The sequence below is a fragment of the Plodia interpunctella genome, chromosome 25 (genome assembly GCF_027563975.2).
Source record: "Plodia interpunctella isolate USDA-ARS_2022_Savannah chromosome 25, ilPloInte3.2, whole genome shotgun sequence".
NCBI classification, from domain to species: domain Eukaryota; kingdom Metazoa; phylum Arthropoda; class Insecta; order Lepidoptera; family Pyralidae; genus Plodia; species Plodia interpunctella.
In genome coordinates, this window is record NC_071318.1 from 74,121 (window position 1) to 92,403 (window position 18,283).

Consider the following 18,283-nt stretch of genomic DNA (forward strand, 5'->3'; position numbering starts at 1 on the left):
TGCCGGCTCCACGCTATCGTCGCACGCCGACGCGAATGATTGATTGAACATTTCATAGGTACTTACCTAGTTTGTATTTAAGTACCGCAATGAAAAATCAGCAAATTCGAAAAATTTGTGAAAAATGAAAAGTGTAGATACGGCATAATTCAAATTCAAAATTCTTTATTTAATTTGGGATGATATACCTACATCACTTATTGACGTCAAAAAACTAGCCGTTAGCCGACTTTCAAAGCGCAGGTGCTATGAGCCTTCTCAACCGGTTTTCTAAACACACTTTACGTCTAAAATTTGAGGAAATCTGGATTCTTTTTGGGAATCCTTTCGACATCATTACCAAATGCCACCGACAGAGGAGCACATTAACGAGCTGACGTAACAACAGGTAGCGGTCTCCCCACTAGTGAGGTAACTGTCAGCCAGCTTTCACCTCGCAGTCTAGTCACCGCGCGCAAAGACACAGCCTCGTCGTTCGTTTCAACATTAATATCGACATGAAGGCCCTCACGTATCTGCTTTTCGTGGTTAGTATCAGATCTGTACTTTGATGATCATAGTTTTGTTAATAATCTAAGTAAGTAGAATGTTAAGATTGTGTTTAGAAGTCAAATCTCGTAGGTAGTTCGATGATTCTGACACGGTTATGTACGAAGTGTGTTGTGTGACCTTTATTTGGAGAGCTATAAAAATATGGTCGAAAACCAAAAACCTATTAAGTATGTTATAGGTACTTAGTTAGTTACATATTGTTCATTATAACTTATGATATAAATATATCATGTAACTGCATGTTTTTGTTCGCTGCAGTTCATATGTTAATGTTACATGTACAGAATAATTAGGTAATTTGTAATAATTGAATAGAAGCCATCCATGTGATCACGCAAACCATCTTTCAATGTTAAAATGTCGTGTACCTATTTATTGGGGTCACTTTGCTTGAACTTAAGAAACATGAATAGTGACTGTGTCGTCCTCGTGTTGATCGAATAGGTATTAATAACTACGATCTTCATCCATATTCATTATGCTCTACAAGCTAGCTCCACACTGTCGCCGAATTCAGACACATGCCGACGCGAATGCGTGAAAATGGCGTAGTTAGTTGAGTGCTTTTATTTACCGATATGAGAAAGCAGCAATGTATACCGTATTCGTCAAACTTTGGAAAATTATTTAGTTTACGTGTAGATCGACCGGTAATAGAAGCCACTCGACACTAGATGGCGGTTCAAAATTGATCTTTTCGCGGGATCATTTTTCTAATTTGCTATGTATTATTATCTCTATAGAACGTTGTATCTCTTTCATCTGAGTGTATTCCCGGTTTCTTCACAGCCGTGGTGCCTCGGAGCCCACGGTCCGCTTTCCTACTTTTTCGTCTCCATTTCGCACGGTCGACGCATCCTTAATAGTCAATGTAAATTATTGCAGCATTAACATCTCAACATTTTTATACATCGAGTCCCTTAGAACTAGCTCACATTAATATATCACAGAGGAGAACAGTCCTTCCACTTGATAATTTTGAAGCCTACAAATTTTGAAGTTTCCTATAGTTATAATTTGTTCTAGGTGGTGTTGAGCCTGACGCTCCACGAGACGCACAGCACGGTCGCACAGCCGAGAGCACCGAACTTCCAGTATTTTGAGAGGCGAGTAGTATTATGTAATATTTTTATTCGAACTAAACAAATTCAAATCGTTGAAAATTATATCGATTACGCACTTCTTCTTTGCGTGTCGACACTCTCCAATGATATCAGAAGTTTATCCAATATTAATGTCAGCTTTCAAGCTAGATACAAGCCTAATGATAATGATAAGCCTAATGACTGCTAATCGGGACCAATACTGTCAATAACTTCGTGACTCATCCATTCCGAGTTTGTATGTCTCATTTTGGACAGCTTATAATGTAGTAGGAAACGTATTTTTTTTTCAGATTAAATTAAGCTTCATGATGTAAATTAATAGAAGTTCTTCTTCTTCAGATATTGAGAACCAGAATTGTACGATGTCATTACTAGACACGATAGCGCTCGTAATCTGCCTTACTACTACTGAATCTACTGAACGAAGCTAGTTCGAGAAGATAATGAGCGGCATTTTTATAATGTTAATTTCCACTTGCAGACCGAACTACCGCTACCCGTACTACGACGAGAACGGGCGCGGCAAGCTGCTGTACGGCTACGGAGGCGCCGACCTCTACCAGTACAAGTCCTACTCGCCGCTAGAGGGCATCCACTGACTGCGAGACACAGCATGCGGGGACAGAGGGCGCCACTAATGGAAGATGGCGAGAATACTAAAACAACATGATAGCGGAAACACAAAACATCACATAATTAGCGCCTCTCTCAATTATTAATGATAATAAAATAGTTTCAAGGACAGAAAATGGCAAGAACAAAGTTAAGTTCTTATAATTATGTACCTATTGTAGGTAAGTTTTTTTGTGATTATTGTGATTAGGTATCAAAAATGTTTAAGTCACCAAATAGTTATATTTTTTTGTAAATAGGTCTAAGGTATTGTGATAATCTAACAACTACTTTTTATTTTAATAAAAATGATAAAAAATACAATAGATATTTTCCTATTTATTGTATCGTCTCACAGTACAAACACAACACAACAGAGTGATCACAAACACAACACTAACACACCCAGAACCAGGAAAAAAACAATTCAAGTTATAGGTAAGTATTCTGAAAAACTGTCCTATAACCGGAAATATTTATGAGAAATCAATAGAATCGTATTACTGCACAGGACAGCGACTCGAGACCTTGAGGACGTTTATTTGTTTATTTTACAGTAAGTATATATGTCTTCATATTAGAATTACGCCATTCGTGCAGTTCACTCAGTTCCGCTCGGAATCTCACCACCAACATATCTACAGGAATGTGCGATTCCGTGTTTTTCTTATACTAAAAGTTTTATAAAAGCGTGGAGAAATGCTATTATGGCGTATATTGGTGTTATTAATTTTAGGGTTGGTACAAACATCGCATTCGTTCCGGGTGTACTCTAGTTTCTGGGCGCCGCTGTTCGACCCTAGGATCGTGAATTATCGCGTGGATGCGCAGTTTTTCCCGGATTCCGGCCGGAACGCTCGGGCGGATTATGAACGAATGTATGGCCCCAGCGGAGCAAACTTGATTGCCGACTTGGGGAATGGAAAAGGCCTAAGGCAATATAGCAAAGATAAGGTAAGCTAATTGTGTAGGTTTATCCGTTAATTAGTCGGTAAAAAAAGGAGAAGCAGTAAAAAAAAGATAGCAACCATAAAGAAATTTAGTATTATAAATTGATGGTAGCAATGACAAATTATGTATTAACATGTTATGGAGTGATGATCTGAAATGAAAGCATTAGAGAGCTGGCCGGAGACAGCCCTTGATATAGAAGTTCAGTTGATGGGGATCTTTGTCCAGCTTTGGGACAATAAAATATAAATATGTTAGGATGAATCACACAGATTGAGTTAGATATATAGAGAGTTAGCCCCAAAGTAAGGTCGACACTTGTGTTATGGGATACTACCTCAACGATACTATATTTTATAACAAATACATATATATATAAACATCCAAGACCCGGGTCAATTAGAAAAAGATCATTTTCCATCATGACCCCACTGGGGATTGACCCGGGACCTGCCACTGCACCACCGAGGTCGTCAAAATGTTTTAACAAAATAGGTCTTTCTGAAACTGGATATCAGTTTCTGTAAAGATTAAATAATTTAAGTACACACTCTTGTCATAAGAAAATATTTTGCTGATAGTTCTACAACTTCTTAGTTGGCTCAGTTGTATACTAATTTTATGTTTTCCTGTTTATAGAAACTGGGAGATGTTATATTTTATTACACCTATCCTGGAGCCCCAACATAGAGAATCAGAAAATCTTAGTTCCTAAGTAAGTATACTAGTAGTGAAATAATCCCAGAATGGGATCACTCTCCCCTCTGGTGCTTGTGCTGGCGTCCCCTAACAGGACATAATAAATACAATAAGTAATAATCAAGAAAGATATTACAGTATTTTATTAGTTTAAAAGGGCCAAAGGGTTGGATGAAGATTTAGAAAAAAAAAATCATATTACATAGAAATTTTGGAAATTGTTAAATCATTTACGAGAAATAACATCATTAGATTACATTATTCAATTAATTTTGGTTGGTCAATTATTTATTCAGATTTTTGTTAAGGAATTAAATTAAAGTTTTAATAAAAGAAATTGTAAGAAATTAGAATTTATTTACCCTTACCACCTAAGTTTATAAATAAAGGAATGGAGTCATCATATCCTGCGCTTCTGAGTGCTGATATAGAGTACATTGTTTCCTCGAATGAATGCATCTCCGTATTTATTCTTGAGTTGGCCGTTCACATATTCCTCAGTTTGTTCCAGGGCTATGTTCATGTAGCCATCTAGACAGGCTAGCACACCTGAAATTTTGCATGCATATGTAAGTTACAGTAGTGAGTCAGTACAGTTCCCACTACTGTTTTCTATACATTTGGTTTCAAGCAGTATATAGCACTAGAGTTACTTGCATTTACATGGATTATACATAAATACACACATTGAATGAACACGTTGGCCCCAATCAAAAGTTGGTGTGAGAGGTTCGAGTATTAAAACGAAACTGTTACCTATTAAATATAGATTGTTGATGACTGCTTAGTAATGATATTTTAGAGTCATAAAAGTTTGTTCACAAAGTATTCAAGTATTTACTACAATAGTAAACGAAGATCATAAGGAAACAAGGTAACGCGTGGCTAGGTAAACGGTCACTTTACGACAAATACGACCAATACAAATAAGAAGACTGCGTCCGCGTCAAGGTTATACTACCGTTCATACGTTTAGCAAAGCTCCAGCTTATACACTTTGCCTAATTAGAATTCAAGGTTTGGGTAAATAGTAAACAAATATTATAATATTATGATCACGATACATACCTCTGTAATCAACGCCACTGTTCAGTTTAACTACAACGGGGCGGCCGTGGATTTGCTGGATAAAAGATGATAAGGCTTCTTTACGACTCATTGTAATTTATGTGTCAAATAGTCATAAAAATTCACAAAATAATATTAAACAACCACCTTCCGTAGGTCCCGTCTTCTTTACAGGTTAGGTTAGTTAAACGTCAATGTCATTTTTCAACATAATTTTGATTTTTGCTCAGGATTGTAACATGTATTCCGTGTCAATCTCAACCCTTAACGTTGGCAATTTCATCGTTTTGGCGAACGATGGAGCTATGAAATTAAAAAAAAACCTTAGGTAATAGATCTTTGTAACTCATAGACTATCGGTGGCATATAAACTATAAACATACAGCCAAATGAATGTACAAGTAGATTTTCACTTCTATACATAGAAGAGGTACTTTTGTCAGGTGTGCAGGATGAAAAGTGATATGCAGATATTTTCAATCCATAGTTCCATACTAATATTACAAAGAGAAAAGATTTGTATTTTTTTTAAATAAAAAAAACCAATGGGCTGAATGGTGAAGTTGGGGGGACCACTAATCTGTTATATTGTATGTCACACACAAGGGAGGGATTAAATAAAATTGTACTACAATGTCATATGTACCAAATAAAAAGCATATTTGTAGCAAAACATTTTATTCCTTAAATATAGATAATAAAATAATTGTATATGCTAAACGTCGTCAAGTGTCGTCCAGATAAACCCACTGTAGTTGTTAACCTCTGTGTCCACAAGCGGGTACGGGCTGTTGCTCGCCTTGTAGTAGTCAGAGGGAGCGTGCATCACAAACTCCATTACTTCTAGTTTGCGTGCCAACTCCTCTTCTGGGCCTGAAATGGATTTTAACCTATAGCTCATTATAGATTTTTGTAGAGAACAATATTCAGTTTTACTTCTTTTCCAGATTCAACAGGAATTATACAGGTTATTGTTACACTGAAAAACTCATAGGCATAAATTCCCATGAGCACATCCTTATTTCACTATAGGGTAGAAAATGTCATATCCGGTCTAGATGTAACTAGTAAAATGTAATAAGATGCTAACCTATAATGTAAGTAGCAGGATCAAATCCCTTGCTGGGCGGGGGGCTAGCCTTGGTGGGAAGGAGCCAGGTGACCACTGCACTCTTCTCACAGTATTGATCTGTCATGAACCCCCGGATCTGAGCATAGTACAGCCCTCCATCCACATCCACCATGGATACTATGTCACCTACCTGTAGATAAAAACCCTGAAAAAAGAATAGATTTTTCATGACTTGCTTGCTGGACATATACTTCTCTATCTATAATATCTAAACTCTATAAGATGCACTAAACTACAAGAGCCTATAAGTAAGCCACCACACCAAGAGTGTAATTAATTCAACTATTGTTGTCTTGGAGATAGATATAAGTTACAGGTTTCTAGTACCTTATAAAACACGGAATCACTAGTAACAACAGTAGGCGTGGCGGCAGGCGCTTTCACAGGTGGCCGCTTAAAGAGACTGCGGCGACCGCGGCCACGCAACGCCGGCGGCTTGGCGGGGGCCGGTGCCGGCGTCTTCGCCTTGTACCGCGTCGAACGAGTGCTCTTCCGTGTCCCTTTACCTGTCGCCTTGGCAGGCGTATCTTCTTTCCCGTTCTTAGAATCAGTTTCCTTGTCATCACTTTCCACTTTAACTGAAACTTCGAACTTGTCTTTAGCTGCATTGGAAAGGTGGCAATCGTTACATATTTGGCCGTTTTCAGCACTCCGCCAGAGAAGCGAATCGTTGGTGCTGCATTGGACACAAACTGGCTTCGGCATTATATTTAGATCTGTTAAATAAACCAGATCAAAATACCAACTACATAGATCTTGCGAATATCTTGATCTTTGCGAATATTAAATTAAAATTTTGTTTTGAACACAAACAAACAAGCAAGAAAGAAACCATCACAAATAACAATATTCACAATACCTATCAAGGTACCTATTGCATTAATTTGTCACTATGTCACTGTCAAATTGACAATGACAATAACAAAGACAGTTTATTTTGTTAGTGCGGCCTCACACTAGGTTAGCGAAATAGGGGATATTACGAAAAGTTCGGTGCAGATGGCGCTACTGGTACAACTTCGGTAAACAAACATTGCTAAAGGCGGCGAAGAGCACACATTTTCAATAATGTTCAAGATTTATGACCAAAAATACCTTCTTCGCAATCGAAGTGCCAGTGTAAAAGAAAAAAAGAAGGATTTAGTGGATTATGGAATAGGCTTCTGAACACACAGTATTAAATACTACTTGAGACGAATTTGATCTTGAAATGATTCAAGTCCATTGTAAAACACAATACTTACTAGTGATATCATATTGCACTATTTGTGGGATTGGGATATGTATATTATTTATATAGATATGTTTATTATTTTCGATCACCACTTCTTCAACACAATCAACTAACCACTTCCACCCAAAAACTGTTCAAATAAAAAATATAAACACAAAAAACCCTCTACAGGGTTAACATTTACCCGTGAAACAACACATAAGTATTTGATTTTTATTTTCACGTTTAGCATCTCTTTACCGCATTTGAGTACACTTTTCAGACTTCATCTTTAGACCATGAGAAAAGAAAACTGAAGTGCTACACTCTGGCAGAATGAAATCGCAGTAATACTCCCTATTCATACAAAAACCAACCGCCGCGCCGCACACGTTCTTTATTTTTTCCGAACGGAAAAAACCTAACGAAGGTAAAAATATAAAGACGTCATCGAAGACGCAGTTCTTGACTCGGCCGCCGACACGTCATCAGGAAACCCACATGCAACCATTCGGATGCTTGCTCCACACTGTCGTTGAACAGTTTGCCAAATATTCGGCATATATTCGGTATACATTGCTGGTTATTCGTAAATAAAAGAACTTATACTGTGACATGTTCACGCAGTCGCGTCGACATGTGGCGAGTTCGGCTAAAATGCGGAGCTGGCTGTATGTATGATGTGTCCGCGCTTACTGAAGATGGCAATATAGCATTACATATAAGAACGAGTAGTTTAATTTAATTGCTATTCGACCACAGATGGCTTTACTGGTAAGTAAATAACAAGAAAAGTCCGGCGTGGAAGTATTACTGTGTCTCCGTCGTCGTACGTAACACCTAATCCTATATATTTATGTATACTAGCTTTTTGCCCGCAGCTTCGCCTGCCTAAATTTCCCATGGGAATATATATTTTTAAAATTTTAAAAGATTGGTTGAGCAGATAGGGCGTGAAGAGGTGACAAACAAACATACTTTCGCATTTATAATATTAGTTAAGATGTTTACTTTAACATAGTTTTACCTACCATATACCTACTTACTTGTAAGCATGTTATGTGTTTAAGTTACTCAAATAAAGCAATATCCTATTTTATTCTAATAAATATGTAACCGTAAGGAAAGAATGATGGATGGATGGCAATGCATCCTTGGGAGAAAGTCGTGAAGATAGTAAAATAAGAAACATTTTTGTAAAAACAAAGTTCATTTTATTCGCAAGTTACAATAAGTTAAGTTTATCTTACGGAATGTTGTTAATACAAGCTAGTCACAAACTCTGTACAGTCCTCAGCGCTTGCAATCACACCGTCAATGCATTTTACTCAAGTTGATATTTTGTACAATTATCTAAAGAAGTATTCTATTCATTCATTGTTATGATGCCACGAGACTACCTTATTAATGAATATTAATAGAATAAGAATCTCGGCTAAAATGATGTCTGAATCATAAATTGTATTAGCAGTAGGTAAGTGAAATAAAATGCGATTACCTCAACACAAGTCAATACATTGTGTACTAAAATAAAATATTTCTAGCACTTGGTGTGCATTCCCACTATTCACGAAATTAAGTACTTTTTACAGAGGTTTTGGCGTTCATGTCTAAATAAATAAACTGCGAACCTACACCTATAACCTACCAATGAAAATTCACTCGAGAGGTTTCTAAAAAAAAAAAACAATTGAAAGCGCTGTGCTTCCGCCCTGCCTCGAGGTAATCCCTAGAACTTATAAAGTGTTATTAAAGCTAATGTTATTCTAAACGTACTTGTGAAGTATTTTGTCCGAGGTACTTGAGTATTGATGACACACAAAATGCGTCGTTATTTATGTGTAAATTTATTTGGAAGCATTATTTACAGCACGGCTTTAAGCTGCTTTTCCACCAGAGTGGGGTCTTTATTTTTTAGTTGTTATTTCATTACGAGTATCTAGAAAATATAATTTTGACGGTTTTACACCTACACGCCTACACCTCTGATGGACAAGAAGTCATACAATGAGTGAAACAGTTCAGTAGGATCGGGATAAATATTATTAGAAAAAATGTTAGGATAAAAATAATGAAATATGGCAATATATAATGTTGGCACGGTAGCGCTACTACAACGCGTACACGGATACCTACTCGTGTAACATATTTATTTGTTCATGGTATCACAATGCTAATCCGTGTCCTTACATACTATACAAGGTACAATATAAATAATAAATTAAGTACATAAAGGTAGAGATGAGAATGTCTGAGGACCTCAACATACCTACGAGGCGGCACAGCGTGCAATGTCGAACAATAACGGCCGAGTATCTCATATATGCTCAATGTTTTGATGAATTGAATTAAATACCTAATAAAATCTGCTCAGTCGGTTAAAAAATATGTGCATTTTTTCTATGTGTGCCTTTCAGGATAGGGGAAGCAACCGCGCCCCCTTGCACTATCGACTGATTTGTTGCTAGATCACTTGAACAGTAGGTGCTGTATAAGATGTAATAGAGTCACTTTCAGATTGCGATATGCGCGCCAGTCCCTATTCATCACAATATTCTTATCTAATTATGTGTATGTAATATTATTGTTGAGTTGAAAAGAACGGGAGAACTGGTCACCCATCTGGTATTACCCAACCCTAACGAAGAAATACCACAAGCCCAAATGTCGCATTTACTTAGGGTCCAACTCGATATGTGTGATTTGTCCATATATTATAGATTGAGTGATGTCAGTTGCAGACGTGCGTGTCGGTGCGCACGGTGCACGTGTCGCAGCGCACGCGGCAGCACCAGTGGAAGCGACAGCGGCACTGTGTCTGCGACAGCGCGCGCACCGTGCTGTGCCCGCGCCCGCAGCACAGCGACGAGCAGCCGTCCTCTCCTGCACCATAATGCTTATATTTCAGTCATATCGACGAATTGAAAAGGCTCAACAATTTAAGTTCTTTGTTTCATTTGAGCCAGAAAGCCCTGCGTTTTTTTATCTAACCTGTGGATGTTGAGAAAAAGGGAAAGTTATATCAGTAGCACTGCTGGGCCTCTTCTTTCTTCCACTCTTCTCGTTCTCGACATGCAGTGGTAACACTTCATTTTTAATAAAATAAGAAGTGTTGAAAAATATAGTATTATGTCAATCATTTTAGATAAAAAAAATGTGTAAAGATGGCATAATTAATAAGGCAGTCATTTGGGTACTTTTATAATAAATCAGTTACTATCCATCCAGACACAGTCTTATTCATTACGTTACATGGTGACAGCGGTGGGATAGTAACTGATTTATTATAAAAGTACCCACATGACATTAAGTTAGACGAAAGACAAAATTTTCGTCTAGACCTCAAGCCTCAATTTCCCCTTACCTTTGGAAGTGTTATTGCAATGTCTGCCGTGGGTCCCCGGGTGGCCGCTGGCCGGGTCGGGCTCGCAGTAGCTCGGGGACGACTCCAGGTAGACCAGCTCCGAGCGCCGCGGCTGGCGCTCGGCTTTGTCCGGGTGACGTCTGGTGGAAGCAGTCAATTGAATGTGAACACATACTGGATAACGAAGCGATATTATGATGCTAACGGAGATTCCGGTTCCTTACATATTATAAAAAACAAATTGTCCTTTGCTGCATTTCTACCTCTACCTGCCGTTCTGTCCGCCGGGTCTGTCTGTCTGTATGTTCGTGATAAACTCAACTCTCGCAGTAGTTCTGCGCGATTTTTTTTTATTGTTTGGTTTGTCTACAACTGTTACAATACATTTATATAATTACATTCTAATAAGTTTAAACTAATTGTACAGTCTATTACAGACAAACACAGCATGAATTAATATAAAATAATCGAAACAGTGACTCCGACAAATACTTATATGAACAACAAGAAGACAAACAATTTAAATAAAAAATTTTGATAAAAAAAGATTTTATATAATCAAGCGGATTTTTTTATTAATTTGGAATTCCTGCTAAGGTATACGGGATCTTTTTGTGTAGATGGATTGTTTATTGCTTTTAAATTATTTACTATGTTGTTTACATGAATTATAAATTTTTCTTTGGTGATATCGTTTTTGACGGTCTCGATCAGATTAAATGGTAGTATGTTTATGACTTTACAATGATTTATGTAGGACTTCCTGGAAATATATAATTTTTTTGTGGTGAATGGAGTTTACTATACTGTTGGTTAATCATGCGGTTTTCACCAATAGATAGTGTGATCCCTGAAGAAGATTTAGGTTCTATATAATTTATTGTTTTTACCCGAGCGAAGCCGGGACAGGCCGCTAGATATAAATTAGACTAGATACTATGATCACAGATTAAATAATACCCCAGTACTATGATTGACTATAATTCTGAAATTCTGAAAAAAATTGAACAGTCTTGGTCCCTATCGTGCCAGAAGGACTTACCATTATATGATATTTCTAGTAGGTAGTATGGAAGACAAAAGGTACCTCTTGACAAAGAATTGCGTGGTGCGTATCGCGAGCAGGTCGCGGCGCGGCGCCACCAGCTTGGCGCGGCGGTACTTGTCGCGCAGCGCGGCCGCCACCGCGCGGAACGGCGGCAGCGCCTGCCAACACGTCTGCACCGTGCACGACCCCGACACGCCGTGGCACTTGCACTCCTGCCGGATTAGGTCTTTGACCATCTGCAGACGGGAAACCAAAAGCTTTTATATGAACAGACGATGCCTGCAGTTGTGATAAGTATATCCCAGATATCAGAGTATTTAATTTGTTCCCACTCCACTAGTTTCATGGTTTTTTTCTCATGAGAATCAATGGATAAAAAGTATTCTGATCGCAATATTTAATTAATTACGTAATAAAGTAATATTTAGAATAAAAATGTACCAAAATAATTACCTAAGAGGAGGCGTGGAATAAGTCGCTATTTTTGCCACGACTCGGAATGCCAAGATAATTATGGCGGTGCAAAATAAAGTTAATAAAAATGGGCTACTTAACGCCCTGGAGCACGACAGCGTAGTTACAATAACAATCATCATAAAATGCAGGCGTCTGCGGACACGGTGATGTAAAGTTATGACAGTGCGCAGGAAAATATAGGATTGTATAAGTTGTACATGCGATCCGAGGGACGAGATGAGGGTCCTACCGCGATAATTTGGTTGATGAAAATGTATACCATTATTACGAGTAGGTAGTAGTAGGTAAGTCGCTGTTCCTTCATACGTTACATTGAGACGAAACCATTGCAAAGATACATTTGCATGAAGCAAGTCCATAATTAGATAGTCCGATAATCATCTAGCCATACACTAGTCGTTGTATAGCTACGCCCCTCGCCCGGGGCTACGATGCCATCCTTGCTCGCGGGCCGGTGGCGGATACACATGCTCCTCCGACTATATTATTGTGGCTGCCCCGGGCTGCGATGGAAGCGGTCGTGACAAATAAATATTGATGGTATTGTTTTTGAAATGCGGTTAGACCACCCGTCTTCGTTATAAAACAAAGTAGTAGACAATACGGACCTCCGGCGTCTTGCTTATTATGAGGTCTTCATTTGTAGTGATTATCTCGTGTGCACTATTGCACTGTTATTGAATTACCTAATATAGAAGCAAAAGTTTGTGGTCGAGATTGTATATGTATACTTGTTGTATTTTATACAGGAACTGCTGTAATTGCGGAAACACAAGCCACAAAGTAACTTGCTCTATAGCACTGCTAGGTTTTCCTTTCGAAAACTTTTTAATTATTCAGTAGCACAAGAAAAAGTTTACATTTAGAGCGAGAAATAATTTCAATTTACAAGTTTGTGGTTCTAACAGGGCAACGACTAAGCTTTGTCAGAGTTATAATATAAGGTTCTGATATATTGGTACATCCAGTAGTTTCTACGGCATTCAACTTTCAAGTCTCGATCAGACAAATTGAGGCAATTTCTAAGAGTTCTGCTAATTCACGTGTAAGTGGTGGGAATCAGTGGCATTGCTTGATTGTGGGGCAGCGAGTCGTAATGATACGAACCGAGCAATAAGGAGGAATGGAACCAATGCCGCGGGTGTCTGATTGCGGGCAAATGCTGCCGTTTCATGCTAATGGGTGTTCCTTTGTAGAATGTCTGTGATGTGTTGGATGTAATGTGAAGTTGTGTGACGTGTAATGCCGTGGATGCCATTACTAGTCAGTCGAGGTTGAATTAAATTACTTCAATGAAAAATCTTTGTTGCGAATCGGTTAACAGTTGGTAGTCTATTAGTCTCATTTGGGTCGCCAAGGCCTCAAATTACTTTGTATATTTATGTATTTTGTAAAGTACGTATTTCTTTCATAGCTGGTTGACTGGAAGTCAATGAGATAATAAGTCCATCGTTGCAATCAGTTTTCCTGTATATGATCTTAAGTGTTTTCTTATACATTGGATATACCTGTATCGAATAAACATTTATACTTTTCAAGAAAATAATCTACAATTTGTTGCGACCTAGAAACCACTAAGCTGAGTACATACAGAGCCAACAAACTCCAACGAAACATGAGCTAATTATACTAGACTACTTGTAGAGCACAGTATGTTAGAAGCAGGAATCCATTCGATGGATTCAGATGAGGCAGAAAGCAAGTGTTACGCAGCAGTGTATGGTGCGTTAGTACCTCGCTCACCTTCCGTCCGACGCGGTTGTTGTGCAGGTTCATGAGGCTGCGCGCGTCGGCCTCCAGCTCGCGCGCGTCCAGGAACTTGCGGGCGAAGCGTGCGCCGGCCGCCGCCTCGCCGCAGCCGCCCCACTGGAACTGCGAGCCTGCGCCGGCGCCCGCACGCGATAGAGCTGACGTCAGCGACGCCGCGCCGCGACGACGGCTCGGGGATAGCCTGCAGGGGGGATTAATGATCATCTAGTGGCCATTGTTATCACTTTGTCGTTAATCTTATTGGCATTTATGCCATAAATGGCATTATCTTCCATGGCACGGTAAAATAATTAAGTAAGGCCTTATAGTCAACCATTAAGGCCTATTTCCAGCAGTAGGTTATAACTGATCAGTATACCTATTGTTGTTGCAGCCACATGCGGGCAGGTCGCCGCGCGCGCACGCCGCGCTCAGCGCGTGCGTCGCGCCCGCCGCCGTGATCGCGTATGTGAACGCTGCCTCGCGCGTGCCTGGGGAATATATTATGTATTTGTTATGGCAATATGTTTTAAGAGTAGTTTTGGAAATGACACTAAAACTGAATGAACATTCATAAACATCATATTTCTACACGAATCAAAGGAGTCTAAAATTTTAATATTATCAGATATCAGACCATGATCACACAATTAAATTAGATTATAATCCTGAACTATGTTTACTAAATTTAGTAGTTAAATACACTTAATGATCTGGTTTCTGGAGTAATTAAATCTACTATTCATAAAATTATTGATGCAGATTTACTTAAAAGTGTAAAGCTAGTCAGAGTGCAAGCATCACCTTGTAAATGCCTTGTAAAACTTGTTCCCTAATGTGTATTAAATTCCTTTTGTTATCTTCAATGTATCCGATATGAAACTGGTAAAGATGTTAACTCAACGCGAGGTATCGATACTCCTGTTGAGTCAATTAGGGAGTCGCCGCAAGCGAGCATCGATTCGTTATCGATGCTAATTTCGATGCAGTAGCCAGACGATTTCTTATGATGATATGGTATATTTTTATCGAAGTAGCTATAGGTCTTGGGTGCTTGCTTCAGGCAACATAATCAATGTATGTTGATGACTTGGTACCTAAACGCAGTATTTTTAACTAATTGCACCGGGGATTTCCTTCCATGGGATTCATATCATAATCATTATCCAGGTTTTAACTATTACTAAAAGGGGCTTTTACTAATAGTTAAAACCTGGATAATGATGAACGTTTCCGATGCGAAATCTACAGTCTACACTGATACCAGCGCCCAAGAGTCAGGCCCGATTCAGTATTAACCTATAGGTCAGTTGTCAAATACAAAATGGTAATGTTTTTGTCTGGAGGTCCAGACAGCCCACCAGCGCACCTGATTGTAAAAAAACACAAATTCCTAATTATAGTTACCTATGCCAGTTTGAGCTACGAGCAGGGGAATGAACCTTTAAGTTTATATGAAATTAAAGCGTATCTAAACGAAACAAAAATAGAAATGGTATCGCAAACACAACGTAATGAGAAACAAAATAATATGATTAAAATCAAACTCATAAAGCTCAGTGAAAATGACAATAAACACAAAGCCTATAGTAAACGACCAGTTTTCACGTGGAACCACTAACTATAAATACAAACAAACAAAGTCTCACGTAACTTTCTCGATTGATTTCTCGCATTGAGAGTTTACAGCCGTCGAATTTGTTTACGATCCGCGGTAGCACAAACAAACAAACAGCTGTCACTCCATTAGCGTCCGAGGGCGAATGAAAAGGTGATTGTAAGACTGCGGCCGGCATGAGAGGTTAACACATAACTTTATATGATTCGATGAAAACAGTTTGATCGTACAGTGCAAAATATATATTGAATTATTGGATCTACTATTAACAACGAACTATAATAAAACGATTATGCGTCAGTTTATTGGTTGCTAGATTGCCTAGAATTTATTATACACTTCATTTGAGTGGTAGTTGTAAGTAGTATTTTTTTGTCTACCAATAGAAGACGACTAGGATTGAAACTTCTGACCTTTCGATACAGTTTTACACTGGACTTCTGTCAACACGAAAACTTAATTGTATAGAAATATTCATGAAATAGGAATAAGTCGACAGTCGAATCGTGCAATGTGAAGCGGGCTCGCGACTCAATTAGCCTCCGCGTATAAATCACGACCAGTAGGCGTCCGTCCACACTTGACCATGGAATGTATGGGACTGGAGCTGAATGCCGATACAGGCAATTTTACATAAACGAAAAGGTATATAAGTATATGATGCAGAGATGATTGGAAAAGTTGGTTAAATTGCAGACCTTGTTAAAACGACAAAGTACTCCCCGAAATGAATGTACAGAACGCGAAGATTCGTAAAAAACCTAATGAATAATCTGGTGTTTTTAATTAGTCAAAAGTAGGAAAAATATATGGAATTGGATAGAAAGCTAGGTGCAGCAGCAGGCGAAAGCCATTTTGTCTGTCGATGGTGGGTCGCGCGGCGTCTAGCCGGGCACGGGCGGGAGGCGCCGGCCACGATCGCTTTGGATTATTGATAGTGGTTGCAGTGAGTATATGGACTGAGCGACCCGCGGGACCTCGGAGAAAGTACTTATTCAATTATTGTTTCGTGTCTCTCATAGATTTATGGGTTTCGCGGCAAATGTGATAGCGAAAAATGAAAGGCTGTGCACCAAACATGGCGGTCAATTTAGCGCACGTTACTTATTTAAAAGTGAAACTCAGATTTTCTAACTCTATTTTCAAAGATCTTTAAAAGATAATAAGACAAATTTTCGCACAGATTTTAGTACATTGATTATTATTCACAACTTTACACGTTTAATAGTCTTGTAGCCTATATTACCTTTTAGGTAAACCTAGTTTTCTACATTTCCCTCGCTAGATTGCTCGCAGTTTCTAGATACGTCTTTGAGTGCATCCTTATATTATGTATTTAATTACTTTTACATATGAACATTTGACAGACACAAAACGAGACACAATTAAAGTTTAATTGTTAATTACATATATATGTTCGGGAACATATTACCGTCCTCTTCAACGTGGTTTCACAATAAAACTACGAAAGGGTATCCTACATCCAACCACAACAGACGCTAACAATAAAATAGTATAACTTGTAAGTTCACCTCTGGGCATGACGTGACCGTAGGTGGAGTCGCCGACGCCGGAGCAGTTCCAGCGGCGGCCGCTCAGCTGCGACCGGCACTCTGCGTACGCCATACTGCGGACAACAACGACATATATTCATAACCATAATATCTAATTATATTATTTGAGTAAATGACATCTAGCTGCAAACGATCCAAGACTACGTTTTCTATTCTTCTTCGTCGAATGGAATTAAAAATCAACAGCCTTGCTATCTGTCATAGATAAACGTCTTTACCAGTTGGTTTTTAACGGTTGATATTTAAGAACTTCTCCATTTTGATGACTTTCTCTGTGCTTAGTGGTCACCACTGATATACATCCGAATCGAAGTCTGTACATTCAGATTTGGAAGCGCGACGGCGGCATTAGAATTTACTATTGGCTATTGGCCGTATAACTAGGGATGCCGACGACGTGCGTAGTGGAGACAAAAAAGTAGGAAAGTGGACTCTGGGTTGGAGCCCAAGTCGTTCAAAAGCTGAGGAAGAAACCGGGTATAGGTTCGGATACATTTTAAATACCTGAGGCCGATGCCGAGCTGCGCGACGTGCGCGGGCGCGCTGCGGCAGAGCGCGGCCTGGCGCGCCGTGAGCCCGCGCGCGCACACCAGCCGCGCGCCGAACCCGCCCGCGGACACCACGCGCCCGCTCCCGGACACACTTCTGGAAACAATACATTCTATTATATTATTTTCGTAATAATCAATCTCGATCGTCTCAACATGAAACAAATAAGTTATTTTTTTACAAAAATATATCACAAGTTTATAATGTTGTCGGCATGTCGTCAGAGCACACTCGTACCTTATTTCTGAAATAGTTAAATCTCATTACTTTGAATATGTTCAAAAAATCAAGTCCATGCAGTATTTTTGGTATTGCCGTTGAGAGGCGATGCTGGGTGCACCATCGGTTCGTTTTATAATAATGCATTGTCATCCAAACTCTCTCTTATCTCTGAATGTTCCTGGTCGCGCTCGGGGACCAACTAAAATACTCGTAAAGCTGTTTATGAATGAGTCTGTCATGACAATGTACAGAGCAGTGATTGCATCTGGTTCCGCTCGGTAAAGAGAGAACAATCATGATCTGATGTCTGCGAACCTTGACTCGCGCGAATGACGATCTATCGTGTCAT

General features: G+C 39.0%; 4 protein-coding genes across 5 annotated transcripts in view; 1 reads left to right on the forward strand and 3 right to left on the reverse strand.

The window, feature by feature from the left end:
• Positions 1–377: 377 nt before the first annotated feature.
• On the forward strand, positions 378–2,594 carry LOC128680928 (uncharacterized protein). Its single transcript, XM_053764421.1, has 3 exons — positions 378–527; positions 1,579–1,658; positions 2,140–2,594. The coding sequence occupies exons 1-3, from the start codon at positions 498–500 to the stop codon at positions 2,255–2,257; spliced, it is 228 nt and encodes a 75-aa protein (XP_053620396.1). The 5' UTR covers positions 378–497; the 3' UTR covers positions 2,258–2,594.
• Positions 2,595–4,257: 1,663 nt separating this feature from the next.
• On the reverse strand, positions 4,258–5,176 carry LOC128680927 (uncharacterized protein). Its single transcript, XM_053764420.2, has 2 exons — positions 4,989–5,176; positions 4,258–4,469 (listed from the first exon to the last, which is right to left on the reverse strand). Exons 1-2 carry the CDS (start codon positions 5,077–5,079, stop codon positions 4,321–4,323), a joined length of 240 nt encoding a protein of 79 aa, XP_053620395.1. The 5' UTR covers positions 5,080–5,176; the 3' UTR covers positions 4,258–4,320.
• Positions 5,177–5,649: 473 nt separating this feature from the next.
• LOC128680924 (uncharacterized protein) lies at positions 5,650–6,998 on the reverse strand. Its single transcript, XM_053764417.2, has 3 exons — positions 6,448–6,998; positions 6,079–6,265; positions 5,650–5,861 (listed from the first exon to the last, which is right to left on the reverse strand). The coding sequence occupies exons 1-3, from the start codon at positions 6,823–6,825 to the stop codon at positions 5,704–5,706; spliced, it is 723 nt and encodes a 240-aa protein (XP_053620392.1). The 5' UTR covers positions 6,826–6,998; the 3' UTR covers positions 5,650–5,703.
• Positions 6,999–8,524: 1,526 nt separating this feature from the next.
• Positions 8,525–18,283, reverse strand: part of Wnt2 (Wnt oncogene analog 2) — a 54,168-nt gene continuing 44,409 nt past the window's right edge. The window contains exons 3-9 of one of the 2 annotated variants that reach the window (XM_053764412.1): positions 17,668–17,808; positions 17,122–17,216; positions 14,351–14,462; positions 13,966–14,173; positions 11,785–11,981; positions 10,698–10,837; positions 8,525–10,216 (exon numbers count right to left, since the gene is read on the reverse strand). In XM_053764412.1, the coding sequence (XP_053620387.1) occupies positions 10,065–10,216; positions 10,698–10,837; positions 11,785–11,981; positions 13,966–14,173; positions 14,351–14,462; positions 17,122–17,216; positions 17,668–17,808 (1,045 nt within the window). In that variant the 3' untranslated portion in view covers positions 8,525–10,064. Of the gene's footprint in view, positions 10,217–10,697; positions 10,838–11,784; positions 11,982–13,956; positions 14,174–14,350; positions 14,463–17,121; positions 17,217–17,667; positions 17,809–18,283 lie in introns of both variants that reach the window. The other variant, XM_053764411.1, reaches the window with a different exon arrangement.

Bases quoted from the DNA above. Each gene is read 5' to 3' on its own strand.
- LOC128680928 (XM_053764421.1), top strand. From the start codon at position 498: ATGAAGGCCCTCACGTATCTGCTTTTCGTG. The intron at 528-1,578 runs GTTAGTATCAGA...AATTTGTTCTAG, and splicing joins TCACGTATCTGCTTTTCGTG to GTGGTGTTGAGCCTGACGCT. The intron at 1,659-2,139 runs GCGAGTAGTATT...TTCCACTTGCAG, and splicing joins AACTTCCAGTATTTTGAGAG to ACCGAACTACCGCTACCCGT.
- LOC128680927 (XM_053764420.2), bottom strand. From the start codon at position 5,079: ATGAGTCGTAAAGAAGCCTTATCATCTTTTATCCAGCAAATCCACGGC. The intron at 4,470-4,988 runs GTATGTATCGTG...GCAAAATTTCAG, and splicing joins CAGTGGCGTTGATTACAGAG to GTGTGCTAGCCTGTCTAGAT.
- LOC128680924 (XM_053764417.2), bottom strand. From the start codon at position 6,825: ATGCCGAAGCCAGTTTGTGTCCAATGCAGCACCAACGATTCGCTTCTC. The intron at 6,266-6,447 runs GTACTAGAAACC...TTCTTTTTTCAG, and splicing joins GTGATTCCGTGTTTTATAAG to GGTTTTTATCTACAGGTAGG. The intron at 5,862-6,078 runs GTTAGCATCTTA...AATCCATTTCAG, and splicing joins TCCTGCTACTTACATTATAG to GCCCAGAAGAGGAGTTGGCA.